The sequence below is a fragment of the Geospiza fortis genome, unplaced genomic scaffold (genome assembly GCF_000277835.1).
Source record: "Geospiza fortis unplaced genomic scaffold, GeoFor_1.0 scaffold84, whole genome shotgun sequence".
In the NCBI taxonomy this organism is placed as follows: Eukaryota; Metazoa; Chordata; class Aves; order Passeriformes; family Thraupidae; genus Geospiza; species Geospiza fortis.
Window position 1 is genome coordinate 2,362,925 of NW_005054363.1, and position 17,509 is coordinate 2,380,433.

The 17,509-nt window shown below is 38.3% G+C and overlaps 1 protein-coding gene across 4 annotated transcripts in view; it reads right to left on the minus strand.

The window, feature by feature from the left end:
- Positions 1 to 12,252, minus strand: part of DOCK9 (dedicator of cytokinesis 9) — a 96,168-nt gene extending 83,916 nt beyond the window's left edge. The window contains exon 1 of one of the 4 annotated variants that reach the window (XM_031059536.1): positions 11,663 to 12,252. In XM_031059536.1, coding sequence (XP_030915396.1) covers positions 11,663 to 11,824 — 162 coding nt within the window. In that variant the 5' untranslated portion in view covers positions 11,825 to 12,252. Of the gene's footprint in view, positions 1 to 19; positions 310 to 11,662 lie in introns of those variants that run through there. The other 3 variants (XM_005424120.2, XM_031059535.1, XM_031059534.1) reach the window with 3 other exon arrangements.
- Between the last annotated feature and the right edge of the window lie 5,257 nt (positions 12,253 to 17,509).

Here is a 17,509-nt window from a genome sequence, read left to right on the forward strand (position 1 = left end):
TTGTTTAAAGAATTCTTACCAGCACAAGCACAGGACTCTCCACTTGCACTTCACAAGGACCTGCATCCTTGCCTTTCTGTGGAGATTCTACAGAAAGCTCTTTCTTAGGATTTCTGTTTGTTCTTGCCTGCATTCTTTCATTGAAAATACAGACAGCAGCAAAACTGTATGTTTTTTGGCATCAAAGTAATCCACATGCCAGTGATTCAGTGAAAACAAAAGCTTTTTCCCTGGCACAAGCAGCACAAAGCACAAACTAGTCTAACTTCTCAGCTGCAGTTTGCTAAATCTGTTATGGTGGGAATGCATGACAGACAAAGGCCAGCCCCTAAACATGCTGTACTCCTCTGGGGAAGGAAAAAAAAAAGGTGGATCCATTTTAACGCCTTAAGGTTATGAGCCAAACACAAAAGAGAATGTACATATCTAACATTACTACGTAAAACAGGCTGAGTCTTTTACAGCATGTATAAAATCAAGCTTTCAATAATTCAAAAATATTTTTAGTGCAAGAATTAGTCACTTATTGACAACTGTGTCTTTTTAGAAGCATGAAACCCTAGGTATTGTTCTTTTAAAATTTTTTTTGCAATAATGTCACTTACTCAGGTGCTATCAACAATCTGCCACTAACCAAGTACATTCACCCTGAACAGATACACTGCTCTTTTTTGGGGGTAGAGTGGGCATGACCTTTTTTATCTTAGTGCTAAATCCATACTAAAAGTTTCACTTAACACCCAATTGCCTTCACAGTAAAAATCTTACATACTCTACAAAGATACCAACTCAAAATAAAATTCAAAAAACTTAACTCTTCCACTACCAGTATCCCTCTGCCTCTTTCCTCTCTTCAGGCAGTCAGCTCACTCCTGTATTGCACATTATTTGCGCTCCTTCCTTACTCCTCAGAACCCTTAAACACTGTAGGTGTCCATGACTGATCAGCATCCAAAAACACAGAGACAATGCAACAAAATCCTCAAACATTTTGAGAGAACACACTTGGGAGAACCCTCTGCAGCCATGAAGACCAGCCAGCCATCACTCGCTGCCTTTGGCCAGTACAAAACCCTGCACGGTGTCAGCCTTGTCTTGTGAACAGCTTGCACAAGTGTCTCTTGGCCTCAGGATATCCAGACTACAACAGTGCTCAGTGGTTGCTCTCTTCCTTCCAGTCTTTAATTACAACATAAACTCAATCACAGAATTCACAGAATCACAAGGTTGGAAGAGACCTTCAAGATCATCCAGTCCAACCCATATCCCAACACCTCAACTAAACCATGGCACCAAGTGCCACATCCAGTCTGTTTTTAAACACATCCAGGGATGGTGACTCCACCACCTTCCCAGGCAGCTGACAAGTTATGCTCCAACTTTGCTTTTTTAACCCAACCTACTCTCTTACCATAGCACTACTTACAGCCACTGCTCAGCACACACATACAGTGGCAAAATAAGAAGCAGCATTTTTATTAGAATAATTTCTGTGCAATTGCAAAGGAATTTTGTAAGCAACCTAGCTGACATTTTTGGAAGTTTTTAAGGTTTGACTGCTCCAACTTCCCCACACAGTAGTTTTAGCTAAATTCCTCCTGGGGGAAAAAAAAGTGAATGATGATGAGCAGTTTTCTCCAGGTTTTGAGAGGAATATTTTGGTTTTCCCTTTGTTTCTTTTCAACACTAATGAGTTGCAATCTCCAAGTTCACAAACCTCAGTAGCTGTATTTACCAAGCAAAAATACATCTGAGAGAAAATTCAACTCCCCAGAGAAACACATCCTTATTTTAGACTCTGTCTACTAAGGAACCAGACAGCTGTGGAAACTAAGCCACCACCTTCATTCAGCTCTCAGTTCTCTTGGGACAGTTAGTTATCTCAGTTCAATATAACTCACATCCTAAATTTAATTTGCCATGAACTTTTATCTATTCTCTAGTAGAAGAGAAAGTCACCTTGAACTGCAGAAAGCAGATGAAGTTGTGGAGAAGCACAACTATCCTACTTTATTGCTAGTATTCTTAAGAAGACACAACTTGAGGCACAGGTTTCTTATTCTTCAGACCCAACATAAGATGTTGATCTCCCTTTCTCTTCCCCTTCTCTCCACTCTCACACTTGTGTAACATACTCCTATTTCAGCCTGCACTCATGAAATTGAGTCTGAACAAGTCTGAAATTGAGTCCACAATGCAACTACATTTCTAAAGAATGGACAGAAAGAAATAATAACATTTATCTATTGTCCAGACAATAATGATTGGTTATGTTTCTGACTTTTTCTCTAGGAAATACAAGTTCAATCCATGTACTTTTTAAGCTGCCTTTCTCATACTGAGAAACCAAACTCCAGAAAACAGTACTTTATAAAGCTTCATTAAGAGTTAAGAAGGAAACCAGCAGTTTAGTCAAATTTACAAAACAGATCTTCCTGTGTATAAAGCAAGGTACACAATAGTTCAAGAACATTTAGTTACACTTTTTATTTTGCACCAGCCCCCTTTGTTTTCAGAGAACGGAAGCACAGAACAGCTTAGACTAAATTACACCATTACTTGAGGATGCAGCTGCCAAACAGGAATTTGTTTCATTGAGATGGTCTGCAATTATACTTAACTGCAACCAGAAATGCACAACCTTATTATGCAAAAGGCATTTGTGAACACTCATACTAATACAGGCTTTAAAATTATATGCATTGCAAGTAGTATTTCTGCTTAATTTAACAATGGATTCTTCTTCTAAATGGTAACATTATTTTACCCTACTCAGGTACTTCTCCTGAATGCATCTAGGTTACTTTAATTCACTATAAATGTGATTTTCTTTCCCTGCTGTTCTTCCTATTCTTCTTCAAATGTGATGAGGGATAAGAAGAAAGCCAACAGGCTAACATTTTTATAACATCAGTTTAAAGATACAGAAGCTATTTTTCCTTATGAATGACTCATGTAATTTCTAGATTGCATTTCACTCACAGATACACCAGTAGAAGAGGTTCTTTCATGTAACAAAAACAGAAGTGTGAGGCAGTACCTCTGGAACTGTGTCCTGCATGAAATAGACCTTAACTGCCAAACTGATGTGTACTTCCAACATTTATTTTCTGTTGAGGACTTAGTGATTACCTCAAGAATTTAATTAATTTAAAAACACTTAGGGGGAAAACCCAAACAAAGAAAAAAACCACAGCAAAAATATCAAAGCAAACCAAACTAACAAAATCCCAAGAAATATTGTTTATCCAGGTATTATCACACGGTCAAAATATTCAAGTTACTTTAATAAAGTAGTGTATTGAAACAATTTACCAATAATACAGTAAAATTCAAAAAGTGAAAGATGAAAACCAGGATTTTAAGACATGATGAAACTTTTATCATCTTGTTACATGACCTGTAGTTTTAACCTCCTTAACTGCAATTTTTTAAAAAGTAACAAAAAAAACCACTCAGTTTGTTACATCAGTCACTTACTTCAATAATGATCAACAGAAAATTCATGAATATAGTGCACACACAGAAAATGTCATGGTGCAAAAACTGACTGCATTTCCAACATGGCTCTCAAAACTGCAGGAAATTACTAGCTAGAGACCTACGTGCAAAATAACTCACATTATTATGGAAACAATGCAGTTCATCTTTTTACAAACATTGTGGCTTGAAGGACTTCACATGGTACTCTAGCAACTGTAGTTTTCACACCACTTCCAACAGCCAAATATTTGGCTCTCTTCTTGCATCATACAGTCCTAAGGAACAGCCTAAGTAATTACAAAATTACATAGGTAACAAAGTTCTCAGTGATTCATCCAGCCAATCTGCTGTCCAAAAGACAAAAGATTTGATTCCTTCAAATCACTTTTCACTTCAAGAACTTACTTAGCTAATGCACAACATCATATAATAAAAAGTGAGTGATGGTAAGGGAACAGGCAGCATATGAGGACTTCCTTTGAACTTTAATGGAAGAAAATATGATTGCCCAACCTTCGTGTAGGAACAGCCTAAAATCTGAGTGGTTTGGTTTGATGGCCCTTCTTTTGCTTCAAGTCCAACTTAAAGTCTGCATCAAGGTCACTAAACCTACAAGCTATAATTACAGGCACCAAACTTGCCTCTGTAAGCTGTTCTAGGAAAAGAACTGTCCCTAACCTATAGCAGTCAGGGGGAGAGGAGTTAGAACAAGAGAAGAAGGAATAATATTAATGTAGGTTTGAATGTCCTGTATCTGGGAAAACAGAAGGATTTTGTATTATTTGCTAAAACCGTACACCGTTCTCTGCTCTGTGGCTACACTCTCTACTTTGTGCCTCTAATTTCCCTGGCAACTCACAGCATCTCTTAAAAAATTATTCAAAAATGAAAAGGATAGGTAACTGGAGGGGGGTTGATGCTTTGTTTTGCTAAAGTTTTGGGGGTTGGATTTCTTTGGTTGGTTGGGTTTTGGTTTGGGCTGGATTTTTAAGGCAATAGCTCATCTGAAAATATGAACCCACCTTAGCAGCGTGACAAGGACCATTAAAAGCCAGTACTTCTTGCTCTCATCTGTATTAGTACAAGATATTCCAGCACTGCCCTCCCACACTTGGCAGCTTGCCCTGCAGCTGCATTCAAGGCTAACATTTCACAAGTCAGTGAAAGATTCAGTGTTGCAGCTATACATATCTCAACGCTGCCAAGTTTCATAAGTGACCAACAGATAAACGCTTCCCTGGAAGAACATATTCACAAGTTCAAGAAAAAGGCTGATAGCAGATGGAATGCAGCAAGCAATTCACCTGGCAATTCCCTGCCACCCATGCTACACTCAGATGAAACAGAAAAAGTCACACAAAACTCTGGAAGACTCCTTCTATGGCAAACACCGCAAACGTGTAATTTGCAGTCCCACCAATAAGGAGAACATTCTCAGATGGAAACAGGGATGAGAAAAGAAAATGTGTAAGACACAGATAGGAGTGTGCTACACATTATGCAACTTTTCATGTTCACTTTCTTTGGCAAAGCAAGAAATAAGTCTATTTCACAACAGGGAGAACAACAACCACTCTTTGCAGAGATATCTTGAAATCAGTATGAATGATACAATCTTAAATTTTGCATTGCAGGGAAAATTACTCTCAAAACACTATTTTTAGGGAGAGAATTCAGCAGCCTGGAAAGGACAGAAATGCTGAGATACTACACAGAAGAGATCTCAATCATGAGTAGGTTGCATCAATGAAAAAAAGTAACACCAATGTAGAGGTCTGTACTACCGCTCAAGAAGCTGGACTAAAAAAGCCTTTCTATTAGCAGCAGTATAAAGTTAAAGGATTCTTGCAGTGAACATCTCTATTGGATCCATAGTGATTCTGCACAATGCATTTTTTAAAAGCTTTATTCCACAGAATATTAATTTGGCTAAAGTTGTCAACACAGACATGGTATATCTCATTATACAGTACTTAGTTTGGGCACTCTGATGTTGTGACAAATAAAAATCAAAACAAGTGTAAAATCACAGCAGAGCTAAGCAAAATATAGATTAACTTTTGTCCATGTCACATATCTGCATATGACTATCTTTGAAGCATCAATTTGTGCTGCAATTAATTTCAAACCATCTTAGTAGGAAAGTTTTTGAGCAAAATCAGACTTCCTTAAGGTCCAAGAGGAAAAAATAAAAGAAAACATATCAAGCAAATAGGAGATGTCAAGATTAAAACTGCACTTCTGAATTAACAGTGGTTCTGACATATGTCCTTACAGACAGGACATACACCAGCAAACTGACTGTGGGAACAGTACTGGACTAAAGATGACTTTTTTCCTAACTGGACAGGACCTTACGACTATCAGAAACTAACAGGGCAGAACAGACACACAAAAAGTCGATCAAACCCCCAAGTCTGATGATCTCTCAAACAGAAGTAGTTCTGTGCCAAGCAAGCTTGAGGATGGGGGAGGAAGGGGAGGTGTGGGAAGGTGCCTGGAGGTGTTCAAGCCCAGGCTGGATGGGGCTCCAAACAACCTGCTAGTGGAAGATGTCCCTTCCAAACCAAAGGATTCCATGATTCACTTGAGTTGCATTTAATTTCATTACAGAATAGGGTACCTACATCTATAGATGAGTCAAATGAGCATTCAGGCTGTTCCTAAAGCAAGTGGATAGAAGTATTAATCAAGAAACAGGAGCAGAGATGTGAACTCCTTTCCATATGAAGTCTAGACTCTAGCTCATGAAGTCTAGACTCTAGTCTTAAAAGTCTAGTCTTAAAAGCTTCACATGTGCAGCTTCTCTACCTCAGGAGTCTTCTTCTCGTTCCTTAAATCCATATAAAACTTTACAGGGGGGTTTCAGGAGTTTTTTGTATGGGTTTTTAGGGTGGTTTAGAGGTTTTTTTGGTTGGTTTTGTTCGGGTTTTTTGTTTGTTCGATAGGTTGTGTTGCTCTTTGGAGTTTTTTTAGCTCCACACATTTTGACTTCTTTCAGCACAAGATACCCCTCTGTTATATTCAAAGGGAATGCGTTTTCCATTTGGATGTAAACTGGTGCCATTTTTTTGGGTTGGCTATCGTTCTGTGCTAGTCCAACATATTTTGTCATGGATGAACAATGGATTATGCATGAAGACTTAACCAACTATCCTGATTTTATCCCCAGGGCTGAAGACTTTTTTCCTGAAGATAAAATGCTTAACCTTATCTTCTGCATGCCAGGGCACTGAGTGCTTGCCAGCCTGTTTCTGATAGCCCTCTCATGCATCTTTCAAAGATGTGTATTTGATGTAGGTACACACTTGGTGAATATGTGCTGCAATTTCCCCTCCTGAGAGAGCAGAGGGATATGAGGAGATGGACATTTGAACATTCTTCCCAAAGGAATCTAATGAAAGGTCAAAACAAAAGGAGTCTACAGAAACCATCAGGAGATTAGCCAAAACTACAAGTCAGCACATTAGCCACCAGGTTTTTATTCAGCCAGAGCAGTAAGATGAAAGGAGATAAAAGAAGTGCTCTAATTCAAGTGACCCATGAAAAACCCCATGCCACAGTCAGACGCTGTCCTCATATATATCTGTTTCTTCCTCATTAAGAGGCCTAAGGAAGCCTAATGCTCCCCTTGCTGATGAATAAAAGCCACTGGTAATACAGTTACAAGTTGAAGCAAGTTATGAGAGTGTAACAACAGGCTAACTCATGCAAATTGTCTGCACACCATTACAGAACTGCTGCATAAGCTGTTTGAGCATATTAAAATAAAACAACTTCCACTTACTCAGCACAATTACTTCCTCAGAACTCCTTCCTTTTATATATTTCTACTAAACCTTTCTATCTCATACAAACAAGTTGATATTAACTTGCAAATTCAGACAGCAAGAACACACCTTAATGTAAGCTGTTCAGTAAATGAAGGCTTTATAGTTTAAAACACAATACATTAAATTAAGAACAATATTTTTTAAAAATTATACATATATAGTTCATTTTGAAACCAAAATATCTGCAACTTGAGTGTCTCCTGCGGAGTTATTTCCAGAATGAAGCAGCTCACTGCTGTCATTAGTCAATCTTCCCACATGCCCAGACTTTGGTGTATCTCAAAAGATGTCACAGTTTATTAATAAACCAGATGACTCATGAGCAGCACAGGAAAAGCAGTCACCAAAAAACTCAGGAACACCTAATGATGATGCTGCTGTCAAGTCAACTGGTGACACAGACTAAGACAGTGCAGCTACTAAAATGCAGCAGGTTCAGCTTCCAGCCAACACCTAAATCTACCCTATTAAAAGCTGTACACGTGCTATTTCAAAATGCCCTGCATTTCTTTTCAGAAATTGTGTAAGAGCAATTTAAGTAACAGATATTTTCAACACCAGACATAACCAATTTAAAGACTAAAAATTATCAGGCCCCATCTTGCACAAGCTACAGCCATCATACTAACTTAAGTATGTTTACCAAACTACAAGGTTCTAAAGCTTAATGAGAGCAATGCCAGTGCTGGTTAGGCCACAAAAAGCAACTTGAGCAGAAAGCATTTCAAGCACAGGAAAAAAAGGAGTTGTTTTCTGTAATTTTCAGACAAATATGTAAAAAAAAGTGAATGTGCTTCAGCGCAGTCTGTGTCACCTCAGAATTTTCTAGCTCTTCCATAGGTGCTGGTAGCCCACTCACCCCAGCTTCTTCCATCACCAGATACTTCAAGGGGCTTCTTAGCAAGCCTCAAACTTTCACATTTTGCTAGTTCTGTCATCACCACATCATTTACCCTTGCTCATTTTCCACCTTTATCAACCACCCAAAACAGCTGTTTAGGACCTAACTTGTACACCAACATTTGACTCTGAGATAATGTTTGCCTATACAGTGATAACAAAAAAACCCCAAAACCAAAAACCAACCAAACCAAAAAAGAATATGAATATAAAAAGAAATAACACGCAATATTGTTCTGAAGATTAATTTTTTTTAAATCATGGGAAAATTGAGAAAAATTAAGTAAACTAAATAAGCATTCAAGCTAGTATTCTGAAACTATATCCTCCAACTTACTACAAAATTAAGCACATTAAATGTTTTCTCAACACTTGCCAAAAAATAATTAAGCCCAAGATGGGCATAATTTGGGGAAAATATAATTTCATTAATTTTGGTGCAAGTTTTAACAGGATCTCAAATTAAATTTCTAATGTTTTATTAAAATAAAGATCCTTATCAATGTGGACCTAAAGACCCTACAAGACTCATGTTTTGGCAATACCGAGTGGTAGGTTAGAAATATGCCTGAAGTTAAGCTATACCATTTTCATTGCAAGTTTGAATGATATGAGATGGACAGAAATAAACTGTACTCCTGAGAACACATTCTCACATGGGCTTCATTTTATTTTTCCGTCAAGCAATCAAAAGAGCAGGTCCTCTTAAGAGAAAACTTTAATTAGATTTAACTAGACTTTAGATTTAACCTCCTGACATCTGAATTAAAGGGTAAATAAGAAAAACATATGCTAAATCAACTGCCTCTCCCTCCTTACTTTCTTCTCAGAGGAGGTAATTTTTTCTTCAAGTGGAGCTACTTCCTGAGAGTTTCCTTTTCACTGGAAATTTTCAGGTTTTCAACATCGATTTACAAGAGGATCAATGTGTTGTTAAATGAAAGGAGTCCCTGAAATTCACTGGTGTTTTGACAATAGCTCTGTATCAGGAGATATTTGATCCAAAGGGGCTAAACAGACATGATAGCAGGTACAGCCAAATAGGCTAAGCTAAGACATTGCAGCTCAGATACATTACAGCACAGACAAAGAGGTGAAACCATACACCCACTTGCATCTATTGCAACAATCACCAAAATAAAAAACAACACAAGCAAGTGACACTGCTTTTGGTGTCATTCTTGGTCTTGGCCATGCAGGTTCTCTTCAGAGATGAACCTGAAGTCTCCACCTCTGTGCACAGCTTCTTGACGAGGAGCAACACAATTTGTCCTCCTGAAAGCCACCATTTTGGAAGGGAACAAGCTAGACAAGCTAGCTTTCATAGCAAAGCATACAGACATTATGTAATGAGATAAATGAGTAATTTAAGAGATACAAGTCTTATATACTTCAACAAGTTCCATAAAATCACTTGTCACTGTTGCCAGGATTGCATTTTCTTCCCCCTCCTTCCCATTCTTCAGAGAATTCCACTTCCAATCTTCAGGGCTAAATCTGTAGCAATTGCTCCCCAGCCTCAGACAACACTTAAGAAAGCAATAGCCAATGCCAGCTCTGATTATCAAGAGCATGACATTCAAACTAAGTCCTGTTTTCTTCTTGTAAAACCCTGACTTTTATTCGTCTGGACTACACTGGTCCATTACAATGAGCAAGAAGCCATTCTGACTCCTTGATTCTTCACACTCCTCCATACTAACATTCAGGTATTTTCCCCTGGAAAATATCTTAATCCACTACTTCCAGTTAAACCAAGCTACCAAAGCCATACAGGAAAATTTAAAAAAATAATGTCATTATTTACAAGCATCTAGACATTTTGGAGTTGGAAAAAATCCAACCCCCCGAGAGACAGATGTAGAACTTCAGTTGCAAATGGCAGATTAAGCACATCTTGCCAGTTTGTATCAATTCTGTAGGACAAAATTAAAGAAAAATGATTGCTGGAACAGGACCACGTGAAACAAAAAAAATATATATACAAAAAAATTTCACTGCATATCCCAAGTTACAGTAAGTCATATTACATTAAAAAAGGAAGCACTTCATTCACTCACCTAACTATATGTAGAATTCCAGGCCAGTAAGGGTGTTAGGTCTTAAATTCAGTGGGTTACCAAAGTAACTGAAAGTACTCATTACACAGAATTTAACAAATTTCTAACAATATTCTGTATGAGGCTAACTTTAAAATGGCTAACAGTGTAAAAAGGCTTCTAATACCCAGAGGAAGCCATTTTATTTGTAATATCAAACTATATTAAGCAAATGCAATGCTATCATGAAGGGTAATATACATACTATAAGTTATTTAAAGCATCTGAAGACAGCTCAGATTATTCTGTGTTTTTTTCCTAGAAGCTTGTGTGTGTATCCACAAATAGAAATATACATGTGTGCATACATATGCATGTGTATGTAGACAGATTCACACACATGTGCAACCACACACCTGTTTTTTCCCTTAAATTTCAGTTCAGCAAAAAAAAAGGACCTGAACAGCACAAAGGCAACAAAAGCTTTATGAAATTTCTAAAGACTTCCCATAGCTGCAGTTGCACAGCATGGTTATGCCAGCAAGATAACAAGCTCAAAATCTGTCCAGCTATTTCAGTGCACCACGCCCCTCTCATCCCAACTACTGAGCCAGTGACAAAGCAATTAGCAAGTAAACTCAAATTGGTTTGAATTAATATTAAAATCCTTAACTAGCCCAATTGTGAAGCAAGTTATGCACATTAGTTAGCTCTAGAAATTCCACCCCCTCAAGCCTAAATGTAATACACCTGACGCACGAACACGTCATGAACCTGGGGGGTACAAAGACCACAGTCTCACTTTAAAGCCTGATTTCTTTTACATCAGGAAACACCTAGAAAGCCTTTCAGAGCAAAGAAGGTTCAGGAAACAGTTATTGCTACCTTTAACCATTTTTTTTCCTTCTAGAATGCTCCTGTATCCCTTTCAGGAAGTTAAACAGAAATAGAACAGTTAAACAATTTCAGAGGAAAAAAAATACACCCAAATCCATAAGAAAAAAATAAACCTTAAATGCTGGGTTACTGTTTCCTCAACAATGCCTTCCTTAGTTTTTTCAAATAACCATCAGTTGTTACTCAGTTCAAGTGCCAAATACATTCCAAGAGTATGTTTAGAAAGATCTAAGAGCAGACAATCTTCTACAACAATTACAGAGTGGAAACTCTTCAGAGCTATCAATAGAAATCAAAATGATACAAGGAATATGAATCTTAAGCTTTAACATTACAGCTGCATGCACACATACATAACATGCCACATACATGCACTAACATCCCACAATATCAGGACAAGATACATATCCATGTCTGTACATAGCAGATGTTAAATAAACATGCTATTCTGGTTTTAGTTTAGCTTTCAATTAGCAGATAAAATTATTAATGAAACAAGTTTTTATTTACCAGGAATGAATGAATCAATATTTCTGAATCTTCATCTGGCAAGCTGAATGCTGTGTATTCAAGGGCATTGTTTTCCCCTTCCTGTTTGCATATATAACCACAGTTTCTCTCAAAAACTGTACGAATGCCTTTAAACAGAATCACACTTGTCGTGCAACCCATTCCCAATCTGTTGAATTTTGCATTTCTAGCAGCCCTGATTGCATTTGCAGAATGTCTTCTTCCGTTGCACGACTCGAGTAATTTTCCAGTGCTTTGCAGAAATGTTTCTTTGTACAATCCTCATTATGTCCCACATTTAGTATGTTCCTCGACTAGAAACCATCAGCTACTGAAATGTAATCCTATTTGCTTAAGCCAAATACTGCCAAAAATCCAGCGGCTGAAGACAAAAAATCAGAGGGTGATGAAAAGCAAAGGACACCACAGCTGTAGAAGACAGGAGGCTTTCAGCATGTGCTGCACTCCACCAGAGAGATGAAAAGATATTCCAAGGGGTTATGGAAAGAGCTCTTGTATTCAGAGATCCTCAGAACATAATCAAAGATGAAAGGAAACTGCAAAGATACTGCTGCAGTTTCTGCTGCCAGCCACAAAGAATCCTCATCTGCTGCAAGAAAGCAGTCTCCCAGAATGCTTAGCACAGAGTTCGTACTGGCAAACACTTCTTTACTTGACCTACATGTGCTTTTTAATGTCTGAAACAAAAAGCTTTAATATAAAACACTGGAAATATGAGGGGGAAATTCTTAAATCACTGCTGCTATGCAAAGAAAACAGCATGCTATATATACTTCTTTCAATCAAGCCTGTACATCAGAGCATGCTATTATCAGTTCAGGCAAACCACAAGGGAGCTGAAGACTGTCTTCACTTTTCCCTTTCTTTCTTACATGCAAAGTGATCTGTCAATTCCCACCTGCCAAAGGCGAATTTACTAGTCCTTGACTGCAAATAATCAATAGTCACAAAAGGAAAAAAAAAAAAAGAAAGAAAAATACTATCTAGTTCAGATCAACATCTGCCTCTAAAAGAATAATATAGAATGAAATTTAAAATACATACATTTCTTGGTTTTATAGTGACTCACACCTGTACTGACTGAATTTATCACTACAGGACACTAGTTCACATACTGCAACAGTATGTGTTGTACGAGCACATAAATATCTTTAACTGACACTGAGAAGAAATGTTAAATTTTGAAAATTACTTTTAAAGGCAAGCAATTTGCAAAAAATAACTGTCCCAACCCACATCATAAGAATGCTGTATCACCCTGTCAGAGAGTGCTGGTGAGTTTTATATTTCTGCTAAACTGAAAGCACTTATTCACGTAACAAATTGTAAAACTGGATGAAAAAGTGAATTTACAGAAACAATTGTTGCAGTGGGGTTAAAACAAGCTAAATTAAAAGCATGGAGGGAGGGAATAAACAGATTCAAGATATCAGCTACAGATTTGTCCCCATGAAAATTTTCTTCTCAAGGAAATATTTGCAAGCTATAATGATACTTCACAATAAATATTTCAGACTTTATAGCATTTTTCCCTAACATCTGCCTAGCTAATACATGTCAATATGCTTCTCATTACATTTCTAACCTAGATAAAACATAATAACATGCAGACACATCAATAAAAAAACCCCAAAAATCCAACAATACTTGACAGTGATCTAAGTAGTTCCTGTCAGTCCCATATTCAGAAAGGCAGAAGTTAGACCATTTCTCGTACTGGAAGAAATACCAATTGTTTTAAGGCAGTTCTGCTAATAATGAACAGCTTTATCATAGGGGAGAACAAAGAAGGTCATGGTGAAGAATTTGGCATAAATTCTACTATGAAGGACAGAGATACTTCATACATAACCATGAAGCTTGCACAGCAACGTCTCCCTACCTATCCTACCCTCTTTGAAAAGAAGAAGTAGGTCAGTGAGGGAAATGCAGAGGGAAATTCACTAAGGCTGGAAAACGACATCCTTACAAACATGCAAGGGAAAACAGTCATGGGAATTACCACAGAAGGCATTCCCCAAAAATACATTCAAGTTAACTGTTTCTAGTGCAGAAGCCCACTTTGTTCCAATCTGAAATGTAGAATTACAGAGACCTGACAAAGCTCAGGTTACAAACATGGTATCAAAAGTTAAGAGATCATTAAAAGGAAGCACTGATGAGGTTTTCCATGCAATTTCAAAGACCTTATCATAGCAAATGCCTCTAGCAAAAAGAAAAAAAGAAAAAAAAAGAAAAAGTAGCTTACACCTTAAGAGAGTATGAGAAAAACAGGTCAGTTAACAAGACGTTATCATGCACTAGATAGTTCTTCCAAATGTCTAGAAAATTACCTAACTTGTAAAATACTAGCTAGGCTATGGAGAAACAGGAAGACAAAAAAATTTAATTTGAAAAGACAAACACCATAATCAAACTCAGGTTGGAAATGACCCTGGGAGGTGTTCTAATTCAAAACCAATTAAGAGAAAATTTAATTCCAACTATATCTTGAATAAATTTAGCAGCAGGTTTCTACAGTATTTTAGAAACAGCAACTGAAACTGACATGGATCAACACAATGGTAACACCACCATGAAAAGCATCCTCATCAGTCTAGAACTTCCTCATGAGAGGAAGAGAAGGGGCAGGCACTGATCTCTTCTCTGTGGTGACCAGTGACAGAACTGAGGGAATGGCCTGGAGTTGTGTTGGGGGAGGTTTAGGTTGGATATTAGAAAAAGGTTCTGCCCCCAGAGGGTGGTTGGGCCCTGGAGCAGGCTCCCCAGGGCAGTGGTCACAGCACCAGCCTGACAGAGCTCAAGAGGTGTTTGGAAAATTCTCTCAGGCACATGGTGTGATTCTTGGGGATGGTCCAGTGCAAGGCCAGGAGTCAGACTTGATGATCCTTGTGGGTCCCATTCAACTCAGCTTAGATTCTGTGATTCCAAATAGAGCTAGAAAAGGAAATAATTATGGGGACATGTTGGATAGGAAGAAACCACAGGGAGCAGGAGAAATCTGAATAGTATACAAAAAATCTGTCAACAAGCAGACTTTTTATTAATTTGGTGCAAAGTGGAAGTTTCCAGCTTCATTAAGGAGATTCCTTGAATTGTAATCAGCAACCACATTGCACAAGCAGTGACCATCCAGGCAGCAATGTGACACAATGCAATATTATTCACTTCAGTTTCACATCTCAAAGCGAAATGGTGTCATGGCTTAGTAAAGGTATTCCCCAATTTAGTGTCCCCACTGAAACACTCCAAACTACAAGCCCCTCATTGATTGCCCTCTGCTCTTCCACGATGTGGGTGGCTAGAGAAGAGAACTGGAGGCATGAAACATAAACATCATGGGCTGAGATAGGAACAATTTACTGGAAACAGCAATTAAATAAGAAAACACAGTAACAGCAGCAATACCAGTAACAGTGTACAAGAATGAGGTGAATGGTTCACACAATTGCTCACCACACACCCCTGCTAACACCAGAACCACCATCACACTATCCCCACTGCAAGAGATCCCTTCCACTGTCCCCAGAAAATGACATAAGGTAGTAGAGAATAACTTCTGGGAAATAGCCATGCCCCCTCCTGGCTACTGCAAATATTAACCCCCTCCTGGCCAGAACCAGGACAAACGGGAGGCTGGAAAAATTCTTACAAAGGTCTGACAGCACTTTGCTTACTGAAGAGAGCTAAAAGACAGCCCAAGGTAGGTAAAAGTCTTAATCCAATGATAAAAATACCAAAGCAGAACAAATCAATATATTAACAAGCCCGGACTGTACATATGAGCAGCAAACTACTCATTGCAAACTGTCTTTAGTTGAGCCTGGGTTATGGAAAGGTCTTTTTCCATAAGGCAGGGAGTGGAGGGGAGGAATGTAAGGCTACAGGGAGCAGACAACACTAATGCCTGCCTTCTCTTGGTTTATGCAAAAAGGCCTACACCAGAAAGCATGCAGACTTACAAGCTATTTGTGTTAGTATAATTGCAAACATTGCACCCCTAAGCCAAACCACTCATTTATATGGGGAACAACAAGCTCCTCCCTGCTATAGACTATATTCAATCTGCACTGACTGCAACAGGAGGACAAAAAATTATTTAGCTGTGTTAGCTCCAGATTGTTCAGAATCATGTATTTTTGAAAAATGTTCTTTTGGAAAAGTAATAAAGAAGTTCTAGTTTCCTTCCAAAAAACAAAATTGCTTTAAGGGCCAAACCACTCCTCTGATTACAGTAAATTACTAATAATCACTTTGCACTTGGGAAATGGAGGATTTCAAATCAACATGTTAAGCAATCCTTTGCCAACCAAACGAGTTCCAAGAAAGCATAATGACACAGGTACAAATAAATGTGTGTTAGCAATCAGACAGTTCTAAACAATGTTTACAAGTTTCCATTGGACAATGCTTAATGTATACGAAGGTGAGGGAATCAGCCTGGGTTGATATAAAATCTTCAGCTCATCCTATAAAATTCTCAGTATCAAAATGAGAACTTAGAGACTCCTTGACAGAAATTGAACAGTTAAGAGGGTAGAGGTCAAACTAGCGAGATCTTCCATTTGAATGGAAGATCTAGAAAACATGCTTCTACAATGATACTACTACAATGATACTACAAAACATGCTTCTGTCTTCAGAAAAGCCACTACTAAAGGAACACTTCATAAAGACACAGCCCCCTATCTGCAATAGAACATACTTCAGGGAGGATTCAAGCACCTAAGTCCCAGCATAAGAGCCACAAAAACATACTTAACCTCTTGAAACATTAGAAGCAGGCACTTGTATTTTTACCTACAAAGCTGTCCATGACATTTTAAATGCCCAAACTAATGCCATCTTGACATGACTGAACGTCTGGTTCCTCAGAGACCTTAACACATCCCGGCTGAATTCCACTTTTCACAAAACATGACAGCATTTGTAGGTGGAGCACCACCTCTCATCTGGCAGCTGCCTGTACATTGGCTCAGGACACTAGAGATGGGGCCCTAAAGCCTCCTCAGTCCAGAGCTGAAAACCAACATCACTTGGCATTTTTGGAGTGCCTTAACAATCCAATGATCCAATATTTCAAAGGGAACACACTCACTTCTGCCTGGAAAAGCTGTGCTGCAGAAAAGACCTGAAGATCCAATAGCCCTGCAAGAGTTAAAAAATGTATATAGAGCACTTCATACTTAATAGGATTTTTCATAGAGGACCAGAAAGTTCAGATGTTGGTTCCTTTTGCAAATACTGTTTCTGCAATGACTGCTGCATGCTGATTTCATAGAATAGGTTTACCAGGTCGTTCTCTTCAAGAAGGTTTTTTCAGAAAGAAAAAACTATGCTGAAAGTTTCTTTGTGGCCACAACAGTGAGTTTTATTTTGTCTTAAAATTCTTAAGCACTTGATTTGTTAAAACTAGTGCAGAGGATGTGTTTAAATATGGCTTATCCTTAGTTACCCTTATATTTGCTCTCCAAAATGGTAAGGAGAATATGGAAAACTACAAGCTGGTCGGATTCACTCCAATCTCCAGGAAAATTATGATGCAAACCCTCCTGGAAGCAATTTCTTGACGTATAGAGAGTAAGAGATGTATATCAGCTCCAAGCAGACCCCATGGATTTACTCAGGACAAATTATGCCTGACCAGCCTGTTTGTCTTCTGTGATGTGATGGTTGGCTCTGTGGACTAGGAGATAGCACTGGGCACTGAATACTGTTAATGAAAGAATGCTTTGGGCAGTCTCCCATAGCATCCTTGAGCCCAGTTAGCTAGATGCGGTCTGGATGAGTGGATAAGGATGGATGGGGGCATAAGGATGACATCCT